At 45.6% G+C, this 25,989-nt stretch overlaps 1 protein-coding gene across 2 annotated transcripts; it reads left to right on the forward strand.

Annotated features, from left to right (window-relative positions):
* The first annotated feature begins 1,322 nt into the window (after nucleotides 1-1,322).
* On the forward strand, nucleotides 1,323-22,745 carry TMPRSS3 (transmembrane serine protease 3). Of its 2 annotated transcripts, XM_063393589.1 has the most exons (13): nucleotides 1,323-1,340; nucleotides 2,634-2,778; nucleotides 4,344-4,454; nucleotides 5,346-5,462; nucleotides 6,884-7,007; nucleotides 8,032-8,157; nucleotides 8,860-8,903; nucleotides 10,176-10,341; nucleotides 13,872-14,041; nucleotides 15,362-15,457; nucleotides 16,603-16,745; nucleotides 17,902-18,054; nucleotides 20,803-22,745. In XM_063393589.1, the coding sequence occupies exons 1-13, from the start codon at nucleotides 1,323-1,325 to the stop codon at nucleotides 20,821-20,823; spliced, it is 1,434 nt and encodes a 477-aa protein (XP_063249659.1). In that variant the 3' UTR covers nucleotides 20,824-22,745. The 2 variants fall into 2 exon arrangements, with proteins under 2 accessions (XP_063249659.1, XP_063249660.1); XM_063393590.1 differs by lacking the exons at nucleotides 1,323-1,340; nucleotides 2,634-2,778 and adding an exon at nucleotides 4,132-4,219.
* The last annotated feature ends 3,244 nt before the right edge of the window (nucleotides 22,746-25,989 follow it).

Below are 25,989 nucleotides of genomic sequence, written 5' to 3' on the forward strand. Positions count from 1 at the left end.
TATAATGGAAAACTTTAATTCCCTCCCTGGCCTCTCAGGGGCCTGGTTTCACTTACACTCCTGTGACTTCTTGACTCCCTTCCTTCTCCTTCTTCCTTCCACCCCTCCCTCTGTCAGGAGCCTCTCTGCAAAGTGAAAACAACCCAGCCAAATTATTACTACTCTTGAGCGTTCCTCGCAGCTGAATGCACATTTCCATTTTCTAAATCCCAGAGTACAGCTGAGCTGATCCTTCAGCAACACGAGATGCTGCTTTTCCAAAAACCCTGTGCAGGCAACACGGCGAAGGCTAAACCAAGCGAAGGAGGAGGAGCAGGGTGAGTCTGTGAGCTTTGTGTGCTGAAGAGACGAAGCCTTGGGGCTGCTGCTCTCTGCCACCCACAGCTCTTGGTGCTCAAGGCCCTCAGTTTTGACAGAGGATGAGCAAGAACTTGTGGGGTGTTGCTTTTACCTTCTTTTTGCCAGGGTTGGGATTAAATGCACCCGACAGTATTTCTTGTTCAGACTCAGATGTTTATTAATTCTTATCTACACTCTCATCTTATCTCATTCTTATCTACAGTCTCACAAACTGTGAGTTCTACAGCACCTATAGCTAACAAACTAAAAATGCCCCCGTAGCTCTCTCTCTACAAGGCCTTTTAAAGATAAACTCTCCAAATAAGAAACGACACCTAAATTATTTTTACTTTCAACCCAGTAACCATCCACCCGTGGCCTGCAATGCAGAATTTTCTACCCAATTACAAAATAACATACAGACCCATGAAGAAAAAGGTGAAGAAGAAGGACTGGCCTCTGCCCTAAATCATCCATCTTGCAATATATATATTAGTATATACTAAAACTTAAACTCTAAGTTTTCCACCATGTGATATTACACACCTTTATGCAAATTACACACCCACAATCCCAGTGCTATCACTCAATTTTGGAAGCCTTCTCCACGGTCTCAGGTCACATGCAGTGTTTTCTTGGGGGTCAGTGCCTGTCAGCACAGAAAGCCTAAAAGTCTCAGTGCCCAGGGTTCCAACAGCGGGGCTCCTTTGCTCAGCGGTTACGGGGAGGTTTTGCAAACCCCGCAGTGTTGCCTGGTTCTTCTTGGGCTAATTAAACCAGCGTGGTGAATTTTTATCTGCCCCTTTCCGTAGCCATGCCATCGGGGCCACCCGATACCCCTCTCCAGGTTGGGTTACACGGGCAGCGCGCAGCGGCCGGCTGGAAACGGCCGCAACGGCCCCGGGCAGGGAGGCTCAGCAAACCCCGAGCTCCCCTTGGGCTGCTGTTGATAATGAAGAGGGAAAACAGTTTTGCTTTGAACTATGACTCCTCAGGACGAGGTGAGTGAGGCTTTGGGACCGCGTGGTGGCCGCTGAATAAAGCGAAATGCCAGTTTTTGGCTTGCAGGTAATTTAGTTCGCAATGCTGTTTTGTTTCCTGAGGGGCAAATTATGCACCAGCTAGAAGGCTTTTTTGGTTTTAATGTCTAACAATCATGCTGGCAGATTCTCTACAAAGTTTAGTTTATGTTCATTGAAATGTAGGTGAAATTTTACCAGATGGAAGAGCATAAACCTTATTGCTGAAAGGTGAAAAAATACTCCAGGTTATATTCCATTACAGATATAATGTCACAGATAAAACATGTATTCTTTGCCTAAAATGTGTCACTGTAAGCATTTTCTGGGATTGACTCTACAAACATGCTGCTTTTACAGCTTACCAGCTCCACTGTCTTTAACAAACCTGGACCTGTTTCACACCACTCTGAGTTCAAAAATCTGATTCCTTTTGCCATTGTGCAGAACCAGTCAGAAATTAGCATTTCAAATCTATTTTTCCGAAATTCTAGTGTAGCTAACTTGAATTTTTTTCCCTGTAATAAGTCATCAAAAGTTGACTGGAGTAAAATTCCTCTGAATGAGGATCCTGTCAGGTGCTGTGCTGCTGTCCTATGCATTTTCTCTTGTTTCCTATTGCAATTATAGAGCAGTGAATGGATTCACACGCCCAGTGCGAGTTATTGAAAGTAGCTCCAGTGCTTAGACAAATCTAAACAAAAATTAACCTCAGTAGTTTGCTGGAAAATTAATTATAAGTGCTTCTCTCATGAAATTTAACTACATAACAATGTACTGTGTCCAGCTCTGAGGTCCCCAGCACAGAAAGGGCATAGACCCTTCTGGAGTGAGTCCAGAGGAGGCCAGAAAGATGCTCAGAGGGCTGGAGCACCTCTGCTGTGAGGAAAGGCTGGGAGAGTTGGTGTTGTTCATGCTGGAGAAGGCTCCAAAGAGATCTTGTTCTGGCCTGCCGGTACACGATGGGGGGCTACAAGAACATTTAGATGAGATGTTAGGAAGAAATTCTTCCCTGTGAGGGTGGTGAGGTGCTGGCACAGGGTGCCCAGATCAGCTGTGGCTGCCCCTGGATCCCTGGAAGTGCCCAAGGCCAGGTTGGACTCTGGGGCTTGGAGCAGCCTGGGATAGTGGAAGGTGTCCCTGCCATGGCAGGGGGTGGAACAGGATGATCTTTAGGATCCCTTCCACCACAAACCATTCTGTGACTCCATGACAACATTATAATGATAATTTTTTTTCTTTTTTCTTTTTTTTTTCCCTTTCCTGTTGAGTCAGGTTCAAGAGACAAATCCCACAACTGGAAGTCTTGAAGTCATTTCCGTCACAGCAGATGAACCGCCAGTACCACAAATTCAGTTCACCTTCAAGAGATTTTTCTTCATACCACAAGCAAGAGTGGACCCGAGTGCAGATGGATCTGGTAGGGACAATCCACAGCCCTGTGACCTTTGCAATCCCAGGATGTGCCAAACTGTGCTTGCCCACCCAGAGCAAGCAATCTCACCGAGGAGGAAGGAACACGACCTCCCTCCCGCTGGTGTGAGCTCTGTCAGCTCAGTGATGTGATGACATCTTGTGTCAGCTTGCACGCTCGAGCATTTCTCACAGCCAGGTTATTCACACATAAGCAAATGCTTCCCCACGCTTTTCAGACACATTTCTGAATGGTTTGTTTGAAATTTTGCCAGCCTGGAAACTGGTCCATTAAAAAACCTGAATATGCAATGTGGCAGCCTTGGAGGATCAGCGTGTCTGTTTGCTGCTTCCCATAGGTTTCAAAATAACCACAGGTTCCAACAGAGACAGGCTGAGCTTCCAGAGTGAAAACAGAGCAATTTAATTTTCTAGTCCATTAGCTGCTACAGCTGTCTAAGATTTTTGGCATACCAGACACCAACTCCATTGCCAAAACCAGTTATTCAGCTGCTCCTGAGAGGCTGAGGGAGCTGGAATTTACTAGAGAGTCTATAAACTCTTGGAGACACTCCTTATCCTTGACTGATTGTATCTGCCAATCTCAATTATATAGCCTGAGGAATGGGGAAGTGAAGAGCTGTATAACTAAAATTAAAGACAAGGTTCTGCCAGTTTTCCTGTGTGCACCCATGACCCAGCTGTGTTTGCTATTCCCCCACAGTTTGCCCTTTGTATATCAGAATACATTTGAGACAAGTGAACCACTCATTATTTTCAGCAGAATCTCTGGTTGTCTTCCAGACTGGCAATACCACTAAGTAGAGGTCAGCTCTGGAGGTCAGTGGTTGGTAAACAGGTCCAGCTCATGAAAAGTGTTTTGCTAATAACAACTAATGTATATTTTCACTTTAGATGCCTCTTTTTGTACTTGAAAACTCAAGACACAGCCTCGTCCCATCGCTCAGTTCTCTTCTTGCCTTTACAGCAAAACTTTGAACAGATCACTTTTTCACAGATTTTGAGACTAGTTAGAAGATCCTACTTTTTATACACACTGAACTTTCAGTAATTTTCAGTTAACCTTGTTTCCAAGTCCAAAGGGACCAGTGACTTTCCTCCTTCTTGTCTTGAACTTCTATTTATGAGCTGCACACAGGTTTGATGGCACAGACAAAACAGGTCTGAATTTCATTTGTATCCCAGGACTCAAGTTTTCAGCAGAGGTGCTCATATGCTTGAAAAGCTCCCAGTGTGATGTAGCCCATGAAAATGGAAATTTCCAAAGCTCACATTGTTGATTGCATTGGGGACAGGCCAGGTGCTCTGCAGGGGCACAGTTCAGACCCTCCCAAGCCAAATGCTCAAGGGATGTCTGAGAGCAGCAGCAGCCCCAAAGCACTTGGAACCTTCTCATTCCCTGAAAGAGCAAATCCAAATCCCTTCAGGTGAGGTCAGCTCATAAAGTATATCCAGGAGTTATTGATGACATCTAGTTTAATGTTAGATAAATCTTTTTCATTGCAAACTCAGCTGGTTTAACCTCACAGGAGCTTTCTCTCTGTTTTCCAGGAGATATTGAACCACCTTCGATGTGCCATGCTCTTGTCTCCCTAAAATACTTCCCATATATCTTTGGTTTATTCCTTGCAGTAATCCTAGCAGTTGCCATTGGCCTGGGTGGTGAGTACCCTTTGTTATTCATTAAGTTCTCACTTAACCATTCAAACACTTAATTTTTCATGAGCCTTTTACTGAGGATGGAATTGAACTGCTACTGTGGCTTGTTTGGGGAAGTAAAAATCCTGTTGATGTGATGGCTTTAAATTTTATTTACATGTAGGGATAAAATAGGTCTGGCACTGCTGAGAGGATTGGTGTAATATTTACAACACTGCGGAACCTGCAGCTTCAGGAAACCTTTCTCTAGCAAAACTTTGTCAACTCACCTTGAGCAAGGAGCAGAGTTTAGAAACTGGGGGTAAAAAAACCCCTGTGGGTACCCCACACCATAATTTGTCCTGTAATTCACTTCTCCAAGTTTGCTTTCAAAGAATTCAAGAACTTTCCCCTATCAAAAACAACTTTTGCAAAGGAAAAGGAAATTCAGAGTGAGTTCAGTTGTGGCTGGGAAGTGTGACCTGCCCAGGTCCAGGGATCAAATGTGTTGATGTGTCTCCACACCTGGAATAGGAATCAGCTCGTGGGAAGCTGAGGCATCCCCTTGGCAAGAGCGAGCACTGGATGTGTTTTCCAAGGGTCTCCCTAATTTGCTGCTCAGGGTCTGAGGCACCAGGCAGGAACTCACCCATGAGTGAAACTTAAACTGTGTAGAGGGAGCAGGAAAGGAGTCAGCACACACAGCAAGGCTGACTCCTCCCACAAGTCATTACTAATAAATGAGTTTTAGCAGCACCATGTAGCCACCTCCAGGTTGTATTTCACAAGTTCCTGGAGGACAGGAGGTGGCTTTTCCTTAGCAAGACTGAAATCTGGACAGCTAATGGAATGCAGAGGTGTTAAATTAAAACCCAAGTGTGTTTTAATTGCCCTATGTTCTTTCATTCCTTTTAGTCCAGTACAACTGCATTGGGAAGTTTCGCTGTCGATCATCCTTTAAGTGCATCCAGAAATCAGCCAGGTGCAATGGTGTCTTCAACTGCAAAGAAGGGGAGGATGAGTACAGATGTGGTAATTTAATTTTGATTATAAATCCCTCCTACCTCCTCCTGTGGAATTGGCAAGTTATCAAGGAATGCTTGTTGTAAAGAGTTTGGGTGAGACAGGAAAGGCAGAGACCAATGGAATATCTAAATCACCACTTCAGAGGAACAGTCTCTCTGAGGTACTGATTTATGAAAAATCAAACTGCTTTTTAGATAAATGTGATGATTGCTGAGTATTGCTACTGCCATTTTTGATAATTCTCTCCATCAGAAGCCCAGATGCTTTTTGACTGCTCACATTTCCTCTACCTGCAAGGTGTAACCCCACTGCCTTATGGTGTGTAAATACTGAGCTCTGTATTCACTGGCACACCATTGTGCTCTGTCAGTTTTGAAGATTGCAAAAGCCTGGTATTATCTTAAAGGATGTGGGAATAGGAGAAATCATCCTTTTCTGCATTCAGCACTGCAGAGTTTGCTGCTTCATCTGTTAAATGTATAACTTCTTTCTGAATTTCTCTCTGTGGTGGTTTTTGGGAATCACAGGGATGTTTTAAATGGTACTTCCCTGTCCTGTGCTATGGAGGGTTGTGCTCATAGCCACTGGAGGGAAAGGACTCTAATATTAATAAACTGAATAACTGGGCTTTAGCTCCATGCAGTTGCAATCCTGGCTCCTGTACCTACAGGTAAGGAGGCAGCACAGCTTTCCATGTGTGCAACAGGAGGAATGACAAGAACCACGAGCTTTTGGCCCCAGCTAACCCTGACCAATTTGGAGAGTTTTGCACAATTTGGAGAGTTCACCACTTGGAAAGTTTTCCCCAGGGAGGCCTGAGGCCTCTGTGGAGCCAGTGGCAATACCTCTGCTTTTCCTGTCTTCCTTTGCAATTCCGTAACACTGGGATTGTTGGCACATGTGGGAAAGCCCTGTTCAGCAGCGACCACGTGCATGGGCTCCTTTCTCCCTGGAAACACCACACAGATGAGCCCTTTTCCAGGTCCAGAACAGCTGGGCACAAGTGCACCCACCTCTCTGGCACAGGAGGTGCCCACCACCTTCCATCCCTTACCTTGACCATGGCTTTCCTCAGGGCAAAGCATCTGCAGCTCCAGCTCACTGCAATCAGCAAGACTTGCTTGAAGCTCACAGGAGGGCCAGGCACCACCTGTATTACAGCTGGCATTCCCATGAGCAAAGATTTTTTTTCCCCCTAGCTGTCCTAGCTCAGAGTACTTTAGTTCCCTTCTTTAATGGGAGGGGTAAAAAAGAAAGCACAGAAAAATTCCATCAAAGAATCCAAAAGATGAGAAAGACAAGTAGCAAAAACTCAGCAAGCCAGAAAAGACAGACACCACAGTAGTGCCTTGTTGTGGTGTGCATGTTGTGTGCCTGGTGTTCATCTTCCCAGCTCACTGAGGCTTTTCTTGTCCTGAATCTCAAAGTCAGGCTGAGTGGGAAGAGGGCAGTGCTGCAGGTGTTCACCTTTGGCTCCTGGCGAACGGTCTGCTCCGACGACTGGAGGGCAGAGTATGGGAACACAACCTGCAAACACCTGGGCTTCTCAAGGTATGGACAAGTGCCAGCCACTTTGGCATTTTTGACAAACTCTGAGGCTTTCAGTCTTCCTAACAAAACCTTGTGTTAGTTTGTGCCTTAAAAATGACTTAACAATCCACCTTTGTGAGTGATATGATTGAGGAGATTTGGGATGATGTGCAAAATAGTTCTGAGTGGCAATAGTTCTGAGTATTTTTATGTGGCAAATATCTTCATTACTGCTATAAATCCTGCATGATGGCTAAATATAATGGCTTGGCTAAACCTTCCCTGTGTGATGCAGGTGTCCAAATCCTATTTGTCACTCTAGTAACCTTTCAGAGAGGCACTAAAAACATATGAGCATTTTCCACTTCTTTTACTTCCCTTGTAGGTAAACTGTATACACAATTCATGTCATGATATAGGATATAAGGTCCACCTCATAATTAGAGAAGAACATGGCTAGGCAGCTCTTGCTGGATTGATCCCATTCCTGAAAAATCACCATTTCTTTCACAAACTTTCACAAAATAGAGAAAGATTTGAAGTCATGATTTGGCATGATGCTCTGTTATTTCTTACCATGGCATCATTCTGATTTCTGTTACAGTTAGCAGTAAAAAGCTTCTTTGAATAAATTCTTGTTGCCTTTAGGATAAAATAAAACTCAAATTTTCAACAAAGAAGAAAAGAAAAAATTAAAAATTATTCATCCTCCCTGCCACAAAACATAACTCTAGAAAAAGGAGACAATGAGCTTCTTAGGGGCTCAGGAAATGTGCCAACCACTTACAATGAAAAGCTTCATTGTAATATTACAATTAAAATTTACTTTCTCTGCCAGTTAAATGCATCTCAGCATGTGTGGCTTCCACACATGATTATGTCAAAAACACATGCACATGGTAATGAGGGCAGGGGGAGGATAGAATTACTTTTATCAAATGCCACAATCTGATTATTGAGGTTTTGATTAGCAGATCTGGTGAATTATTTAAGCAGATTTGCTGCAATGCTGTCTGGGGAAGCTGTGTTTATGGTTTATTTGCAGTTATGTCAGTTCAGGTTACCTGCCTGTGGCTGCAGTCGAAAAACAGTTCCAGAGGCATTTCGTATCCCTCAGCCACTGGTTCTCAGCTGATCAAGTGACATCCCTGCACAATGCCACCAACCTCAGGTATGCCTCAGCTGCTTCAGGAGGAGAGCAATCAAGAGAACGGGAATTATTGACAGTTTGGGAAGGCTGCTGGTTTTGCAGGCATGTAGTACTTTGTAAGTGTTTGGTGGTGTTATGCATGCTAGAGCAAGGTCCAGCAGCAGTCTTGCTGGAATATGAAATAAGAGTCTGATCCAAGACCCATTATAATCAACAAAGGCTTTCAAATGACCTGTTTGAAATGACTGTTTGTCCCATGATGCCATTTTTGCAAATGGATAGGCACCAGGCACTTCTGTTTTTCCATTATGAAGCAGTTTGCTTCAGTTTGCAGATCCTTACACATTTCCCAGTGGGTTTATGAACCCTTTAATGGTCCATTTATTCCTCATGACGAATGCTGGTTTTTCTTAATTACCTTCCAGTGAGAAGGCAGCAATGGATCCAAGGAGATTTCAGACCTGCTGATGAGCCTTCCCTTGTGGAAGAGTGAATCCCTCTTCAGCAGGGCAGCATATGGTCTGCAGCCTCCTGATGGTGGCCAAGCTCCTGATTTCGGTGTCTCAGTAAAAGTCTCTGTTTGGGTTGGATGAGTTCATGCCTTTGTATTTCTTTCTATACATGAGTTACTTATATTTATGTGCACAGGAAAATGATAAAATATTGAAAAAAACCAAGGCACTTGTGACTTGGGACTAATGCTGTGCTGTCTTCTCACCTCAGGGAGGAGTGCACTTCTGGCAATGTGATCATCTTAAAGTGTTTGGGTAAGAATCAGACAAAGTGAAAATAAAAGCAGAAACTATCCCTTTTTATCCACAGCATGGCAAGAGTTGGGAGCAACGGTGTTCCCAGGACATATTATACTATCAGTTTATCACACCAAAGAAAAATTGGATTTTTTATGTAAAATTTGAAAGAATTGCAGAAAGTGAAAACAGGCTGGGACGGCAGACTGGGAGCATCAGATAGCACGAGCATTTCCATGAGAATCCCAGTAAGAAGTGTATATTTAAGGACCATGTGTTGAGTCCATGGACTCACACTGTAATTCCAAGTCTTTGTCATCTTGGCAGGAAAAGGGAAGTTCTGTCTTAATTGAATTTTCATCCCACACCTCTCCATGCCACCTAGTTTTCAGATTGGGACACCAAAAATCAAAATACACCAGCAAAATCACCACGAGGGGAGAGGAGATGCTTGAGCCTGCCTGTGTGGGACGCTGAGGATGAGAGAGGGCAGAGCAGGGGATTTACAGCTCAGCTGGGCACTGCTCCTGCAGGGAAGGGAGACACATGGACCCCACAGCCCCCAGACCATGAGCGACCTGCAGGGATGAGGAGGAGGAGGAGGAGAAACCTCTGGGAGGTGGCCATGGGGTGGAGATGCTCCAGCTGCAGAGACCTCCCACCCTCAGCAAGGCTGGGAGAAGAGGGGCTGGATGTAACCCAAACCAGGGCTGCGTTTCCTCTCTGGAAACACACCCCACTTGTGTCCATGACCCATATGCAGCTTGCAGGAAAGCTGCCAATGAGAATGACTTCCCAAAAGCGGGTTCCCAGGAACAGCTGTTTTTTGTGAGAATTAAAATCCACAGGAAAACTGCTCTATGTTGTCAGTGGGAAAATTCCATGGCAGACTAAAAGAGACTTCTCTCTCTAAATGAAGTGATGAAAGACTATTTTATGGGTGGTAAACTGACCAAGAGTTCTAGGTGTTGTCTCTTTATGTTCTTAGCGGGAAAGTGAACAGTTGGTGGAGAGGGAGAAGCATTTTGAAGGTTCCATTTTGATTTTCATTCTCTTCTTTTAGTGTTCATCACTAAACCTATCTTCATACCTCTTAAGTTTGAGCCCGCTTTGCTTCTCTCCTAATCCTATCTCACAGCAGGAAAAAAAAAGAGTAAATAATTCTAGGAGGTGCCCCAAACCACTGCACTAAATTTGGGAGGCAGGAATTGGCGAAGGCGAAACTGCGGTGGGTGTTGGCATTTCCAATGTGACAAATCCATCACAGGTGTCACCTTTGCTTCCTGGCAGCCTGTGGGACCCGGGCCAGCTACATGCCACGGATCGTGGGGGGCAACGCGTCGTCGCCCCGGCAGTGGCCCTGGCAGGTCAGCCTGCAGTTCCAGGGCCACCACCTGTGCGGGGGCTCCGTCATCACCCCGCGCTGGATCCTCACCGCCGCCCACTGCGTCTACGAGTGAGTGCACAAATCCCCCCTGCTCTCAAAAATGTCCTGAGGGTGCAGCACGTCCTGAGGGGACCGTCCTGAGGGGACCGTCCTGAGGGGCACGTCCTGAGGGACACGTCCTGAGGGGGCACGTCCTGAGGGGACCATCCTGAGGGGCACGTCCTGAGGGTGCAGCACATCCTGAGGGGACACGTCCTGAGGGGCACGTCCTGAGGGGACTGTCCTGAGGGACAAGTCCTGAGGGGCACGTCCTGAGGGGGCACGTCCTGAGGGGGCACGTCCTGAGGGGACCGTCCTGAGGGGACCGTCCTGAGGGGACACGTCCTGAGGGGACCGTCCTGAGGGGGCACGTCCTGAGGGACACGTCCTGAGGGGACCGTCCTGAGGGGACCATCCTGAGGGGACCGTCCTGAGGGGGCACGTCCTGAGGGGACACGTCCTGAGGGGGCACGTCCTGAGGGGACCGTCCTGAGGGGACCGTCCTGAGGGGACACGTCCTGAGGGGACCGTCCTGAGGGGGCACGTCCTGAGGGACACGTCCTGAGGGGACCGTCCTGAGGGGACCATCCTGAGGGGACCGTCCTGAGGGGGCACGTCCTGAGGGGACCGTCCTGAGGGGCACGTCCTGAGGGGACCATCCTGAGGGGACCGTCCTGAGGGGGCACGTCCTGAGGGGACCGTCCTGAGGGACACGTCCTGAGGGGACCATCCTGAGGGTGCGGCACGTCCTGAGGGATTTAGCTTTGATGGTTTTCATGCGTTTGTAATACTGCGATTCTTTAGTGTTTGTTGGGGAGGATGAAGTAGAAAGGCCTTGTAAATATGATGGTTAAGATTCTGGCAGTATGAGACCAACAGGAAAGATAGAAATGATTACAAGCTTTGAGATGTAAAATATCAAGCCGTCAGCTAGTGAGCAATAGTGTGCCTAGCTGAGGGCAATCTCCCTTGATTAAACAATACCCTTCTGCTTGCCAAAGGTAATGGGACAGTTCTCTTGGCTGTATGTAAATGTTGTGAGATTGGTATCTTGTATTAGATTGGTTGGTCCAACACAGACTATTCAACTTGGAAAGACATTTATTGTAAGGTATGCAGAACCTCCTCCTCTTTTCCTGCTCCCTGCTGGCCTGCTTTAGCTGTGCCTAGCAGCTACAAGCAAGGCCCCCACAATAAACCACGCACAACCACAGCTGTTTTGCTTATAGAGATATTTTGTTGCCGACTCTGCCCTCACCAAGAAGCTCCTACAAGTGTTGTCTTGGTTTAGGGGAAAATTGGGAGGAAACTTCTGAATAGGGTCTCTCTGGGAAGCAAATTCAAACGGCCTGTCCCCCCAGTCGGTCTGGGAAAAGAAGTTCCTTGGAGAAAAGTGGAAAAAAATATTTATTTAACAAACAAAATGCCCACAAGCATAAAGAATGAATAATATGAAACAATGAAATCTCTAATTTCTCTGAAAAGAGATGGTAAAGCTAAGAAAATCCTTTCTGTGGGTGGCTCAGCTCACTCAGTTTTTATCAGTCCCAGTCCCTCTGGAGGTCCAGGCCCTGGAGGGCTGCAGGTGCAAGCCCTTGGTGCTCCTCTGGGGTTTTTTCAATCCAGAGCAGATTTAAAGTCTTAAGAAAAAAGGAAAAAAAAAAACAGTCCAGGGAACTTCTCTGCCCTAGCTAGATAAACAAACTAAAAAGCACAGGGAATCTCTGTCCTGCTACTGTCTGTGCCTCAGACAAACAACTGCTGGAGAAAAAATGTGGAGGAGTCAGGCAGTTTTCCTCAAAACAAACTGTGCGCTTCTTCTTTCCCTGTCTCACTCTCAGAATCAGTCTTGAAGGTACAGAACACAATATACAGCACACACAGAACAGACAGCTGGGGATACAAGCATCAAAAAGTCACCCTAGGATAGGTGTAGAGCTCTAAACTCCATACACAGTGTTAGCTGTGCTTTCCCATTTTGGTCAGACAACACAATTTCTCTCCAGGCCTGGGAATCAAGGACATCTCACTGCCTCAGACCCTGAGAAATGTAAACAAAACTGAGTTGGGGAGCAGCAAATTTCGGATAAATTACTTCATTGCCTGAAGCTGTAATTGAAAGATTAACCTCCAATATGCAAATGGAACAAACTTATAAAAGTGTTAAAATCTGTGACCCATCATCCATTTTGGATGTAGCCCCTGGGCTGGCTTCATCCGTCTGAAATATACCTGAAGGCCCTTCAATAAATATTTTTATTCCCTTAATTTTGTCTGGCCTCTGTTTTTAGGTAGTTCCCAAAAGGCATCATTACATTTAAGCTGTTCCTCTCTCCTTTTGCATGAGTCTTTTGAAAAAAGCTTCCCCAAGAGGTGGTCCAAACCCAGGGCCCCAGTTTCCAGATGTTCCCTGGGAAAACACCTTAAAACAAGATTCAAGTGCTAGATTTTAGGTATCCCAACCTGCAATTTCTGTAAATTGCACATACAGAATTTGAATTTGGCTTCTCTGATCCACTGGACCTCCAAAATAAATCACAGGATTCTTTGCAAGTTGACAATATCAACCAGTGATCATTAATCACTTGTACTGTGCTTTGTGCCCTTTGCCACTTACTCATTGCTCCTTTTTATGCAGCTGAAGAGGTCTTGGAGCTGTAAACAGATGCTAAACAGTTAAACTCTTCTTCTGTGTGTAATTGCAAACAAATTTATAATGAGCTGTCTGGATTTGCAGTCTTGTTTGATGCTTATAGTGCAGGAGCACTTCTTTCTCCTACAAACTCCAGGCCACTTCCACCAAAGACATTTAGACAGCTAAAATGGGATTTATCTGACCCCTTCTAAGCATCTACAACATGGGTGCCTTCTTCTGAGTAAGTTCTTGTAGGATGTTTGAAGACATGGGACAGACAAACCCTGCTCCAAGTTCCTGTCTAGAGCCCTGTGTTACCATAAAAATAATTACTTAGGAATTCAGCATTTTAGAACCTTTATCCTTGACTTTGTCCCCTCCCAGCCCAGGTGGCTGTGATGTGTTTGAAGGTTGGTGGGGATGGGAGCTGGCAACAAACCCACATCCCTGGAGTGTTTTCCAGGGGAGTGAGGCCAAAAGGAGAGGAGCTGCTCATGTGCTGGAGGGTGGAGGATGTTCCAGCTCGTAAACTGGGGCAGAAACACCTTCCAGAAGGGAAGCTTCTCCTTGAAAATGCCTTGCCACACGTGCTGCTGAGGTCTGGCTGGGTGCAGGTGTGCCAGGCAGCAGCTGTGGGGTCTCACAGGGGCACAGACAGCTGGACTGATGAAAAACACTCACATATTTGTTGTAAGAGATGTATAATTCCACTGACAATGTGCCAGTGACCCAGTGTCTTACCGAGATTAGTCACCCCTTTTACATTTTTAAAAATCAGATGCAAAACATAGCCATTATTAATAGAGAGGTAAGCCAGTAGAGCAGACTGGAGTTATTTGCCTGCAGAGCTTTATGAGGTGGCCATTCAGAAGAACCTGAGGGTTTTCCTGGAGCTTTGACCCTCTCTTCTACCTCTTTGTTCCAGCCTGTACTTGCCCAGCTCCTGGAGTGTCCAGGTCGGTTTTGTCACTCATCAGGACACCCAGGTTCACCCACACTCAGTGGAAAAAATCATTTACCACCGGAATTACAAACCCAAGACTATGGGGAATGACATAGCACTGATGAAACTGGCAGCACCTCTTGCCCTCAATGGTAATTTATCTCTGTGAGCTTTCACTTGACTTTCTCACTTTCCCAGCATAAACACCCCTGTCCACACAACACCAGCAGGAAGCCCCCAGCCTCAGTGTGAGCACCTCCTCTGTACTCCACATCCAGGCATGGACAGCAACAACGTGCTGCAAAATGTTCCCAGTCCACTCTGGTATTGATTTACTGCAGGCCTTTATTAATAGGCAAACATTAACTTTATTCTTTCTAAATATTCTTCCTATCTAAAATAAACACCATGCCTCATTCTGCTTGGAGGTCACAGAGATTTTTATCATGTCCTTTCTGTGAGTACTGGGGGATCCAGAAGAGTCCAAAGCTGAAAATCAAGCTTGGATTTCAAAGAGAAGAGAAGGCAATTTGAATATAATGATGATTTAAATTAACACTACATTTATTTTCTTGATAGGATACAACTTGCAGCTGATATAATGAGTTGAAATAATATGCAATAATATTGTATGAATTGAAATGCTCACCTGCCAATACCTCCTAATCACTGTGAGCTGACTGCAAAGGGGAGCTGGTGCTCTTTGACACATACAGAAAGTTGTTTTCTAAATCAATTGCCTTGTCATGGTTTAAAATTTCACTTTTAATGAAAATTAGGCTTGATTTTGTTCAGTTTTGTCTCTCAGCTACTGCTGATTTCTTCTGCTCACGAATAGCTTTGGGAAGCTGTAAGGAACCGTAGTGGCTCTGCACCTGAGCATGATCCCACTGTGTTCCAAGCTGGGGGCTTGATGCCTTGAGCTGGGATCACTGCACTGTGAAGAACAGAACCACTGGGAACTGCCCAGTTAGCTTTTGTATTTTCCCTCCCTTTTCTCAGCACCCCTTTGTCCCTGCAAGCATCAAGCTCTGATTTTATCCCATGAAGTTCCATGTCCCAGAGCACAGAGGCACCGAAACTCTGTGAGCTGATGGGTGGGAAGCAAAGAACCCTCCAAGAATCTTTCTGCCCTCTCAGGGATGTGCACACCCAGCTCCTTGTGTCTCACCCCAGCAGCCCTGGGGCCTCTGACCTGCCCTTCAGCTGCATGTCTTGTTTGCTCTTTATTGAATTTATTGACCTGTTGACACCTCCTTGTGTTGCTTCATACCCAAAACTCATTGGGGCTGCTGTGGACGTTGTCTCAAACCCTCAATGTTGCCCACAAGATAAAAAACCTGCAGAAAACTGCCAGGCTATTTATGTGGGGAGTGGGTGGTGTTCATCACAAGTTCACTGCAAGCCAAATCTTCAAGTTTTTCTGAGGCATATAAACTTTTTTTGCTAAATTTTGATTTTTTTTTTAATAGGTCACACTGAACCCATCTGTCTGCCCAATTTTGGTGAACATTTCCCAGCAGGGAAAATGTGTTGGGTATCAGGATGGGGAGCAACTGTGGAAGGAGGTATTTTAAAATTTCTGCTGATGATTTCACTACATGTACACATCTTACCTACAATAAATACAGGATTTGATTGGGGCACTGTTTAACACTAAATTTTCTGGAATATCCGGAGAGGGAAAGAAGACATATTACTAAATTTTATGCACAAACTGAACTGCAAAAGTGCTGTGCAAACTCTTATCACAAGGAATGGATGGGTATCCTCTGAAACAGGTGAAAATTACACACATAAAATGTCTCCAGTGTTGTACTCAGTCAAACAGGCTGTGCCCTTTAGAGCTCCAAGCCCAGGAAGCACAGGATGAATGCAAGAATTAACCATCTGTTTTTTTAAGAGAAAGCATATGTGTATTTTAAGGCAGGTTGGGTGATGTAGAATTTGGATAAAACAACATCAAAAAGAGAAGGGATTTTTTTTTTTACCATGACTCATTGGTTGTGTTAATCAATAATATAAACCAAACCACCTTCACGTGAAAATGGGTGAATTGTCAGGCAATTGTTTTTTATCACTCTTCATTCATGTCACTGAATGTGCTCCTGTTGTTCAGAGAACAAGAACAGAACATTACCTGACCCACAGATAACAGCCAAAGGTGGGCAGAAAATGAAAGCAAGGTTTGCCACAATAAAAAAAACAAACAGCCCTAAACTGACAATAGGCAGTGTGCAAATACTCCCATTTGTAGAAAGGATCCATTCAGGCCCTGAATGAAATAAAATAAATATTTATAAAGTAAATCAGATGATTTGTTGACTAACAGAACAGGCGATAAATTCAGAACAGGTTTTGGCAATAGTATTGAACATGATGTTCAGCAAGTTTTTAGTTCATTAGCGTCATTAATTGTCTAGTTTGAAGTGGAAACACACAATGTCCAAATTTTATTGTTATTTTATAGACTGTGATAATCCACATCTCTACAGAGTGGATAATTGCTGTGTTCTGTAAGTGATGAGACACCAACTGGCCTTACCTTTGTCTTGTCGTTTAACCACGTTTCTTTCATTCTTCCTTGTCAATTCTTTGTATATAAAACATTCTCTGTGTATAAATTGAGATTATTTTAAAGGACAGGAAGGTTTTTCTGGTTTTTCCTGGTTTTTCCTGGTTTTTTCTGGTTTTTTTCTGGTTTTTTTAACAGGTGACACATCCGACACCATGAATTATGCAGGTGTTCCTCTGATTTCCAATGCAATTTGCAATCACAGGGATGTCTACGGTGGGATCATAACTTCTTCAATGCTTTGTGCTGGTTTCCTAAAGGGAGGGGTGGACACCTGCCAGGTATGGAAGTTTCCAAACTGCAACTGTGCTCATTGGAAATGGAAAAACATGAGTGATAAGTTATCAGAAGGCACTCCCCGGCTTTTCTTGGGCAAACATTTGGGTTTGTGCCATTTATTCTGCTTACCACCATTATCAATCACTGACCGTGTGCATTCACACGTTACAATTTCCTTTCTATACCTCTTCTCTGGACCTTATCTGATACTTCTGAAGCCAGAATTGCTTCAGACACACTTTGCTGCACGTGCTGCAGCATGGTGCCATCCTTTCTCTGCCTTGGTTGGGATCTCTGCTCTGCACTGAGTTGCACGGCCCTGCACTGTGAGCAGCTCCAGAGACCTGGAAAGTGCAGAAAGCCTGTGGTGAAAAGCAGCCAGATTGGGCTGGGGAGGAATTCCTAGTGGAAGGTGTCCCTGTTCCAAGCAGAGAGCTTGGATTTACATGGACTTCCATGTCCCTTCCAACCTAAACCTCCTTCTCTATGGTTTTGTGAACTTCATGTTTCCAGATTTGCTCCACCCCAATCACACCTGGGACAAAAACAAGTAAAGGCAGTGGGTGCCTAGATCTGCATTTCATCCCCTTTTTGCACACAACCCCCCCAAAAAGGCCCTTGGCACCAGCTCTGCCTGGGAGACCTGCCCAAAGGCAGCGTGCTCAGCTCACAGCTCCACGTGACAGCAGGAGCCCTGCTCACATGTGGGACAGGCTTGCTCCTAATTCCCTTTTTTTCCAGTTGTTGTGCTGGCTCTGATTCTCGTAGGGTGGGCAACTGCCCCAGCAAAAAGGAAATGGGGAGCTTTCAGTACTTAGATTTGAGTCCATTGAGTTGAACCTGCACAGCAATGTGTCTGGGAAGGGCTGGAAAAGCAGGCAGGAGCAGGCAGGGAGGGAGGTCAGATGAGAGCTTGGTGTTCCAGCCTTGGGCTCAGCTCAGCTCAATAGCCAGGAGCCAGGAAAAGAAAAATACGATCTCATACACATCTCAAAAGTCTCCAAGTCCTGCTGCAATGTGCTTTTCCCAGGACCCAGAACAGAGCAGAAACAAGAGATTTTGAATTACTGGACTATATCTCTGCCCCTACCTCCCCAAACAGACATTTCCCTTCTTTTCTGGGACACTGACATTTGTTTTAATTCTTTTTCCCCTTAGGGAGACAGTGGGGGGCCTTTGGCATGTGAAGATATGAGCATCTGGAAGCTGGTGGGGACCACCAGCTTTGGAGTGGGCTGTGCAGAGAAGAACAAGCCGGGTGTCTACAGCCGAACCACCTCCTTCCTGGACTGGATCCACGAGCAGATGGAGGTCTGGCCTTGTCCCTTTCCTCCACCCCTGGCTGTCCCTTGGCTCCCCCTGTGCCACACGGGGCTCAGCCCATGCTTGGCAGAGCTGAGCTGGAATTCCAGGGGGTGTTTGGGGATTGGGACCGGCCCCCAGGCAGAGCAGGGAGCGGGGGTTTAGTGAGGGATGGGGACACCCCACAGGGGTAGGGAGGAGAGGACAGCACATCCACAGGGGTGGGAATCACAGGGGATGGGCACTGGAGCAGGACAGGGGGCAGGGAGGTGTGGAAAGGCTGAGTTAGGGATGGGGGCTGAGGAAAAGGATCACAGGGGACTGTGCTGTGTACAGATCTGGTGCCCCCAATATGGGAAGGACATGGAACTGTTGGAGCAAGTCCAGAGGAGGGACACGGGGTTGATAAGAGGACTGGAGCACCTCCTCAAAGAAGACAGGCTGGGAAAGCTGTGGCTGTTCAGAAAAGAAGGTTGTGTGGAGACCTCAGAGCACCTTCCAGAGTCTGAAGGGGCTACAGGGAAGAAGGAGAAGAACTCTGTCAGGAATTGTAGTGACAGGACAAAGAGTGCTGGGTACAAACTGAAAGAGGGGAAATTTAGGTCAGAACGGAAGAAATTCTTTACTGTGAGGATGGTGAGGCCCTGGAAGAGGCTGTCCAGGGAGGTTGTGGACACCCCATCCCTGGCAGTGCTCAAAGCAAGTCTGGAAAATGCCTGGAGCAGCCTGGGATAGGGGCAGATGTCCATGCCCATGGCAAGAGAGGTTGGGATGAGCTGATTTTAGAGCTGCCTTCCAACCCTGAACATTCCATGATTCTGTGACTTGATTTGGAGCCATGGGGCTGCTACAGAGAAGCCTGGGGAGTGGAGGCTGAGTGGGCCAAAGAAATTGCAGGACTCCAGGACTCCAGCAAGGGAACACAGTGTTGGCTGGAAACGGGGGGAGAGCAGAGACAGGGAAGTGAGAGGACACTGCAGCCACCTTCACCTGACCCAAGGGTGGCCCAGTCACAGGAGAAGACACTGTCTCCAGTCTCCAGTGCTGACACTGACACCCAGAGAGGGGCTGGGTTCAGTCAGCTGAGCACAGACAGGCACTGTGCTCCAGGTGGGACTCCCAGGTGAGCTCCATTGCCTAAGCAGGGTCACCCAGAGCCATTTCAGAGATCTCAGGCTGTCCTGCCTGGCTCACAGGTGTTCCTGCAGCAGGCAAGGATCTGCAGTTCACCCTGGGTTGCATCTACCACCCATCCTCTTGGGGATGGCTCAGATACCCTACAAAGGCTCAGGTGGTGCCAAGTGCACTGAGACACCTCAAGTGGCACTAGAAATGGCAAGTGCAAGGCAGGAGAACCTTCCTCCAGTGCCCTGGGAGGGTTCTGGACAGGTAGAGAGCTGTGCACAGGCTTTTAATTGTGATTTTCCTGTCTTTGTGGCAAAGCCAAGCCTAAACCCCAGAGTGTGCACCCCATTCTGCTCCAGCCTTGCCCTCGCAGACAGAGCTGCTGTTCCAACACCCAGATTGCTGGAATGAGAGAAGGCAAGGATAGCAACGATGCCATTCCAGCACCAGCAATCCAGCCATGCAGGCACGTGCTGAAATCACCCCTGTGGCCATCTCATTTGTGAAATACGTGAGCCTCCCTCCTCAGACCAAATATCAAACATTCACAGACAAGCAAATGCCCAAAATAAGGTGATGTGTGCAATTTCAGCTCAGCCCACGTCTGAAAACTGTATGGCACATGCTGTTTTCACAAGTTACATTGCACATGAGGATTTATGCTATCACATGCCTATCTGTCACTCAAAGAAAACAGGAAAACAGGATATTTCTGAATCTTCAAGACCTGTGATGTTACTTGAGTTGGAGTAATATGACTTGATTTTCTTCCCCCTGAATATATCATTGTGATTTATTTGCATATACAAACATTCCAGATGAAGAGCTCATATCACATGAAATCACAGATCTCCATTATAAAGTGATCAAGGGAGAAAAAAGGTGCAGCAAAATCTTTGTTGAGCCAAATGCTAAAATATGGAAATTTTTCAGAGGGGCATCCTTCAGATGTAAATATTAATTCCTCAGTTTATCCCCTTTGAAAGGATTTCCAGGTGCAGCATGGAAACATGGACACTTTTTAATGGACCCTGAAGGAAACCTAAAGAAAGTAGAACAAGTGTGCCTTTGGAAGTGGAGCCAAGGGAATGGCTTGTACCTGGCAGAGCTGCACTGGGGCATAGCCCAGGTCAAACTGGAACAGAGAAACTTTGGGGAGACCTAATTGCAGCATTCCAGTGCCCGAGGGAGCCTGCAGGAAAGATGGAGAGAGACAAGTGACAAGGGCCTGGAGTGACAGGACAAGGGGGAATGGCTTCAAACCAACAGAGAGTTGATTTAAATCACATGTTAGGAAGAACTTCTTTTCTGTGAGAGTGGTGAGGGCCTGGTACAGGTTTCCCAGAGAAGCTGTGGCTGCCCCTGGATCCCTGGGAGTGTCCAAAACCAGGTTAGATGGGGCTTGGAGAAGCCTGGGAGAGTGGAAGCTGTTCCTGCCCATGGCAGGGGGTTGGAAAGAGGTGATCTTTAAGGTCTTTTCCAACCCAAGTCATTCCATGTTTCTGTGACCTTGGCTCCAGCAGCCCCTCAGTCCTCTTGGTGACCTGAGTGCAGTGGGAAAACCCTTTCAGAGTTCAGCAGGTGGCAACCAGAATTTGCAACAGATGCAGAAATGTTATTTTTACTCCCCAGAGAGAAGAACTGCAGACCTGAGGAGAGTGGCTCCTGAAAAGCCACATCACACTCCAGCCCTGCAGAAGGACCCAGCCCATTCACCTGTTCTGAGCTCTGGACCTTCACAGGGCACCTTTTACCTCTTCCTTTTGCAGCTGCACTCGATGCAAACTGTTGCACGTTGGAGAAGCAGATGGATGATGGATGATCAGCATGTGTGTTTACTGTCAGCTGCAGGTTTTACACGGAGGAAAAAAGCTAAGCTGAGATAAGCCTGAATGCTGTCACGATGAAGTTTTACAGAAAAAACGACTAGAACAACTTTAGATCAGGTTGTCTACTGTTATTTTAGCACTTACCTTCCAAGAACCAGACTACAAAAATATCTTTTTTCCTGAAAGTATTCCTATAGGTCCACAAGAGCTCCGTGCTCTGTTGCACAGGCAGCAGCAGCTTATTTGAATCCAAAGGCAAGCAGGAAGCAGAAGGTTGGCACTTTTGAGAAGTGTGTTCAACTCTTGGAAAAAATAACCTCTGAATTCAAATAGATTATCATGTCACTGTGAACAAGGTTCCTAAAAATCAAATTTTTTGGCGTTCTCCTGCAGTAAATAGCTCTGGAATGAGCAACAGGTTGTAACTTGACTGGAAAATTCTGAGATTACTGAACTTAAATGGAAGAGGAGCCTCTTTATGCCCTGCTTTTCCCTCCTTTTCTCTGCTAATGGGACAATACAGATCCCACACTCTTTGTGCCTCTTAGTGACATCGGTGTGTGGATGGACTGAAGCCAGCCAGACAAAGGACAAGATATCTGAAATGCTGCTGTGGTTTCCTGATTTCCATTTTAATACAACAGTCTCAGCTATTTTTAGGCTGGAAAATGCCTGATTGTTTGGCACTTGGCCTTTGTAAAAATCCTGGGGTGAAAGTTGTCGATTTTAGAATTGATTGCCAGGGATGGCGTGGGCTGAATAATGGATAATATTGTCAGATCTGTCCAATATCAGCCAAAATTGATCTGATCACCTGGTAGGTGCTGGTGATCTGCTTGAGATGGGGTTTTGGATGCAGTCTATGTGCTTCTAAATCAGTATTTGCATCACCACTGCTGCAAGAAAATGCTGGCAGAATCAGAACTTAATTTTTGCTGCAATTTATCAGGTCAAATTCAAGAAAAAACAGCAAATCCACATGAACTGTCAACCTCTATTCTGTGGATACAAACCTTGATATCACAGGACAATGCATCTTTCACCCTGACTGAAGAAGCTGCAGCATGATGGAAACAGCACTTTCCAAGCCTGCATGTTGTTAAAAAGAGGGAATCATTATTGCAAAGTTGACACCAAAACTGGAATTAATTTCAACTGACAGAAGCATAACAGAACTGCAACAAAGTGTGTTGAACCCTTGTGTTGCTGAGACATTTTCAGAATAGTTTTAATGTTCACTGCTTGTGATCATGACATTTTCACAGCCCAACATGGCTGATATTTTGTATTATCAGCAGTCTGGAGATGAGGGAGCTGACAGTGTTGTTATTTCATATTTCTAAAGGGACCCCTGAAAATTCCTTTTGAGCTCTTCTGTTTCTATAAAAAGACTGTATGATAAGTGTCCATTGTGGTCTGCTTTTGTGTTAAAGAGAAATCCAGTGTAAAATGTGGAAATCTGCTGACATCTTCCCAGCCAGAAGCCACACTGATCCCCACATCAATGACAGCCACGGAGGGGGAGACCCAGCCCAGTGAGCCTGCAAATCTTCCTTCAGTCTTCCTTCTGATTTCTGTTAGAGCCCTTGCTGTGCTGTCTTGATAATGCACAGGCAGGATATAAAATCTTGGAATCATGGAATCATGGAATGGTTTGGTTTGTAAGGGACCTTTTATCATCTAGCTGCAAGCCCCTCTCTACATAAAAGAGTCACTCTCCACAGCTGTGTTTTCCTCCCTTTCCATATGCCATTAACATTCATGCCAGAGGCTTTAAAATAAATATAATCACAATATTAACATGTCTATTTATATGAAGCCAAGTGAATATAGCTAGGGGTTTAGGACATTTGCTGTGGGAGGTGTTTTGTATAGACGTGGGCGTTGTGTTTTATTCAGATGGGGGACTGATGAACTGGTTATCAGTATTCCAGCTGGAATGAACTGGTGCACAAAACAGTAACTTTTCAAAGAGTTTTTAAGGCAGGTTACCAAATCTTTCCTTTTCCTTGGGATTTCTTCTCTTTATTCAACAAAAATAATTTTCAACACCACATGTGCGGGTACAGAGGGCTGCCAAAGCAGGTGGGGCTGAAGGCAGCTCTGGTTTAACTAATCCTGATTAGGGGTTTCATGGTAAACACCTTGGGAGTGTTTAAGACCTTTATATTAGGGGAGTGTATATTTGCCACGTTATTAAAGAGGCTGATGAAAAAGCCTCTGGTGTGTGAACTCAGATCACTGGTGTGACACAGGGTTAAATTACAACCACAGCATCCCTTAGAAGCACAACCTGTTCAGAGGCACAGCCTTGCAGCGTGTCACAGAGTGTCAGGGAATTAATCAATGTTCTTCGCACACTGGACTTTGCAAGAAACATCCAGCACATGAAGAAAAAGCCCTTTTCCAATCATCATCTATTCCTGTCACCCTGACAGTTTAGTCAGGAAACTGAGACAAAGCTCTGGTAACTTTGGATGAACCACAAGTGATTTTTATTCAGTATGCAATTCTCTCAGACATGCTGAGAAATATCACATGGATGAACTCTCCTTTGGCCAATCCATGTTTTTTTTCCAGCAGTGATGTACAACTAAGCAGGAAATTTCTGTAAAGAGGCAGAGATAAAAACAAGAGCCTAAGACTGGTGTCTGAGGAAGCCAAAATGCCTTCTAAGAGCTGACATGCACTTAATTTGCTTTTGATGTGCTTTTGACACATCCTGTACCAGGTTCATCCCAGCACAGAGGTGGGGATCTACCCAGCTCTACTCTTAGGGCAAGATTTGAGTAAGTCTGTAAATGCAAGTTTAAGAACTGTACATTAGGCTTAAAAATATATATATAGATCTGGCTCTTCACTTTTTAGAATGTCTCCAATATCCAAACAGAGCAGGTTGAAAGCTTTCATTCTAAGGGCTGCACTGTGCATCCTGCTGGTTCTGGTTCTAGCCTAGTTTGATCCCTGAAAGGTGCACACACTGCAGCATCTGTGTGAGTGTATCCCTGGTTTAAGATCTCCAGGCCAAATTTATTTCCTCCAACAAAAAGCCCTGTGAGAAGCAGTATCAGAGCTGTGGGCACCAAGAGCCCCAGATTACATAAAGCACAGTAAGAAAGGAGCTTACCTGGTGTGTTTGACTTTAGGGAAGGTACAAGGAAGTGTTTCTTATCTGGACTGAAAGAGCACACTCGATCATTGCCTCTAATCTCTCTTTTGATGTGTTTAACACGAGCAGAGGCTTCCAAGTTTGTTTTGTTGCTTTTGTCACACGTGTTCTTGCTGGTGGAGCTCCAGCCCCAGTAGAGGACAGCAGGTTGTGGCCCCAGTATTAACACCAGGTCTATGAGTAAGTTTTTGAACAGTTTGCATCATTTTGGGCAAGGGAGAGGTAAAAAAAATGCACCAGTCTTATGGGTTGTCAAAATATGACCAGACCAGTTTTTGCTGATCAAAAGAAAACTGCCTCCATCACCAATTCATTTCCCTGGAGAGAGCTTTGATAGCTGCCAGTCTGAGCAATGCAATTGTAAAATGCAATGAGCAAGAGGAAAGAAGATTATTGATTTCCCCACCTCCTGATGCTGGAGCGTGTTTACTCAAGGTAAATGCAGGCACAGGGCTGGCAGCTGATGCAGGAGCCTGGCCTTGCCTCGGGCACTCACGTCAGAGCTCTGATCTGAGGCTGCCAGCCATAAATTTGGTCCCCCTGGAGCTTTCAGGTGAGAGGGAAGGCAGGGAGGGAGGGAAAAATGAGAAGGGAAGAGAAAAGAACAATAATGCTTTGAAGCACCACAGCGTGAAGCACTTAGAGGAAATAATTTGCCTTTAAAATCACCAGTAAATCATAATTCCTTCCTACAGGTTTCCCACTGTTTGAAGGACATTTTGCATAGAGGGTTGAGTGGAAGGGAGTTTCAGATCCTTTTCATACAACTCCACGTGCCATTTATTTGGTCACCTTTAAGCAGCATTAGCTCTGTCAGGAACAAGTTTGAAATGCTCATCATCATATGAAGCCCACAGCAGATGGCAGCATACAGCAAAAATTTTACCTCCATCCTCCGTTAAAAAATAAAGAAAATAACAAACGCTGAAGAGGTTGTGCCTCAGCCACCAGCAAATGCAAAATAATGCAAGTGCAGCTCCAGCACTTTTCACATCCCTGGCTGTTTGAGGAGAGGTTTCTGAGGAGATGCAGAGCCCCCAGCAGAGGGGGGACTCTCAGGCACCTGGGAGTGTGGTCAGAGCATCCTCAGGCCTCCCCAGGTCTCCTCTGGTGGGTTCTGGCCCCAGCTCCCCAAACTGGGGGGCTGCTGTGTGCTGCTGGCTTTTCACACTGTGGGATGCCCTGGAAATCACAGCCTCAGCATTGCTCATGCTTTGGTATAATTTTATTTACAAAAGATTAAAAAGATTACAGTGCGATAGCAGTAAGATGTCACTGCAGAGCTGGCTTTGATCCAGAGAGATCTGCTGAGCAGTTGATTATCCACATCTCCAAATACCTGTCTGTTCCCACTGGAGGCTGAATTTATAATTGGACATTAACAGTGAAAAAGAACCTTCTCCTTAGAAATTATTTTGTCACTCACCAATGACAGAAAGAAAAAAGTTTATTTACAGGTTTAGCAACCTTCCTTGTTAATGAGCACTTTTACTAGGACTAGGATGGGATCACAACTTACAGGCCTCAGGGCAAAAATAAGACCACATAAAAATATTTCTGCACAGGTAACCAGGGCTAGACACTTACAGCCATGTACAGATAAATGAATTTTAAGAAACCCTGGAAGCTGGTAGGGATGTGGAAGTTAAACTTCTCCAGAAACAAAATACTTCATTGCACCATGGCTGCAATGAAGAGGGAAGAGAAAGGTGACAGCTATTCAAGATTTCCTTCTCCTCCTCCTCCTGCTTCTCCCTGCAGGAGAACATGTCCAAGGCAGCTGGAGAGCTCTGTGTCCCTGCCCCTCTGTGGCTCTGCGTC

The sequence above is a fragment of the Prinia subflava genome, chromosome 3, assembly GCF_021018805.1.
Source record: "Prinia subflava isolate CZ2003 ecotype Zambia chromosome 3, Cam_Psub_1.2, whole genome shotgun sequence".
Lineage (NCBI taxonomy): Eukaryota > Metazoa > Chordata > Aves > Passeriformes > Cisticolidae > Prinia > Prinia subflava.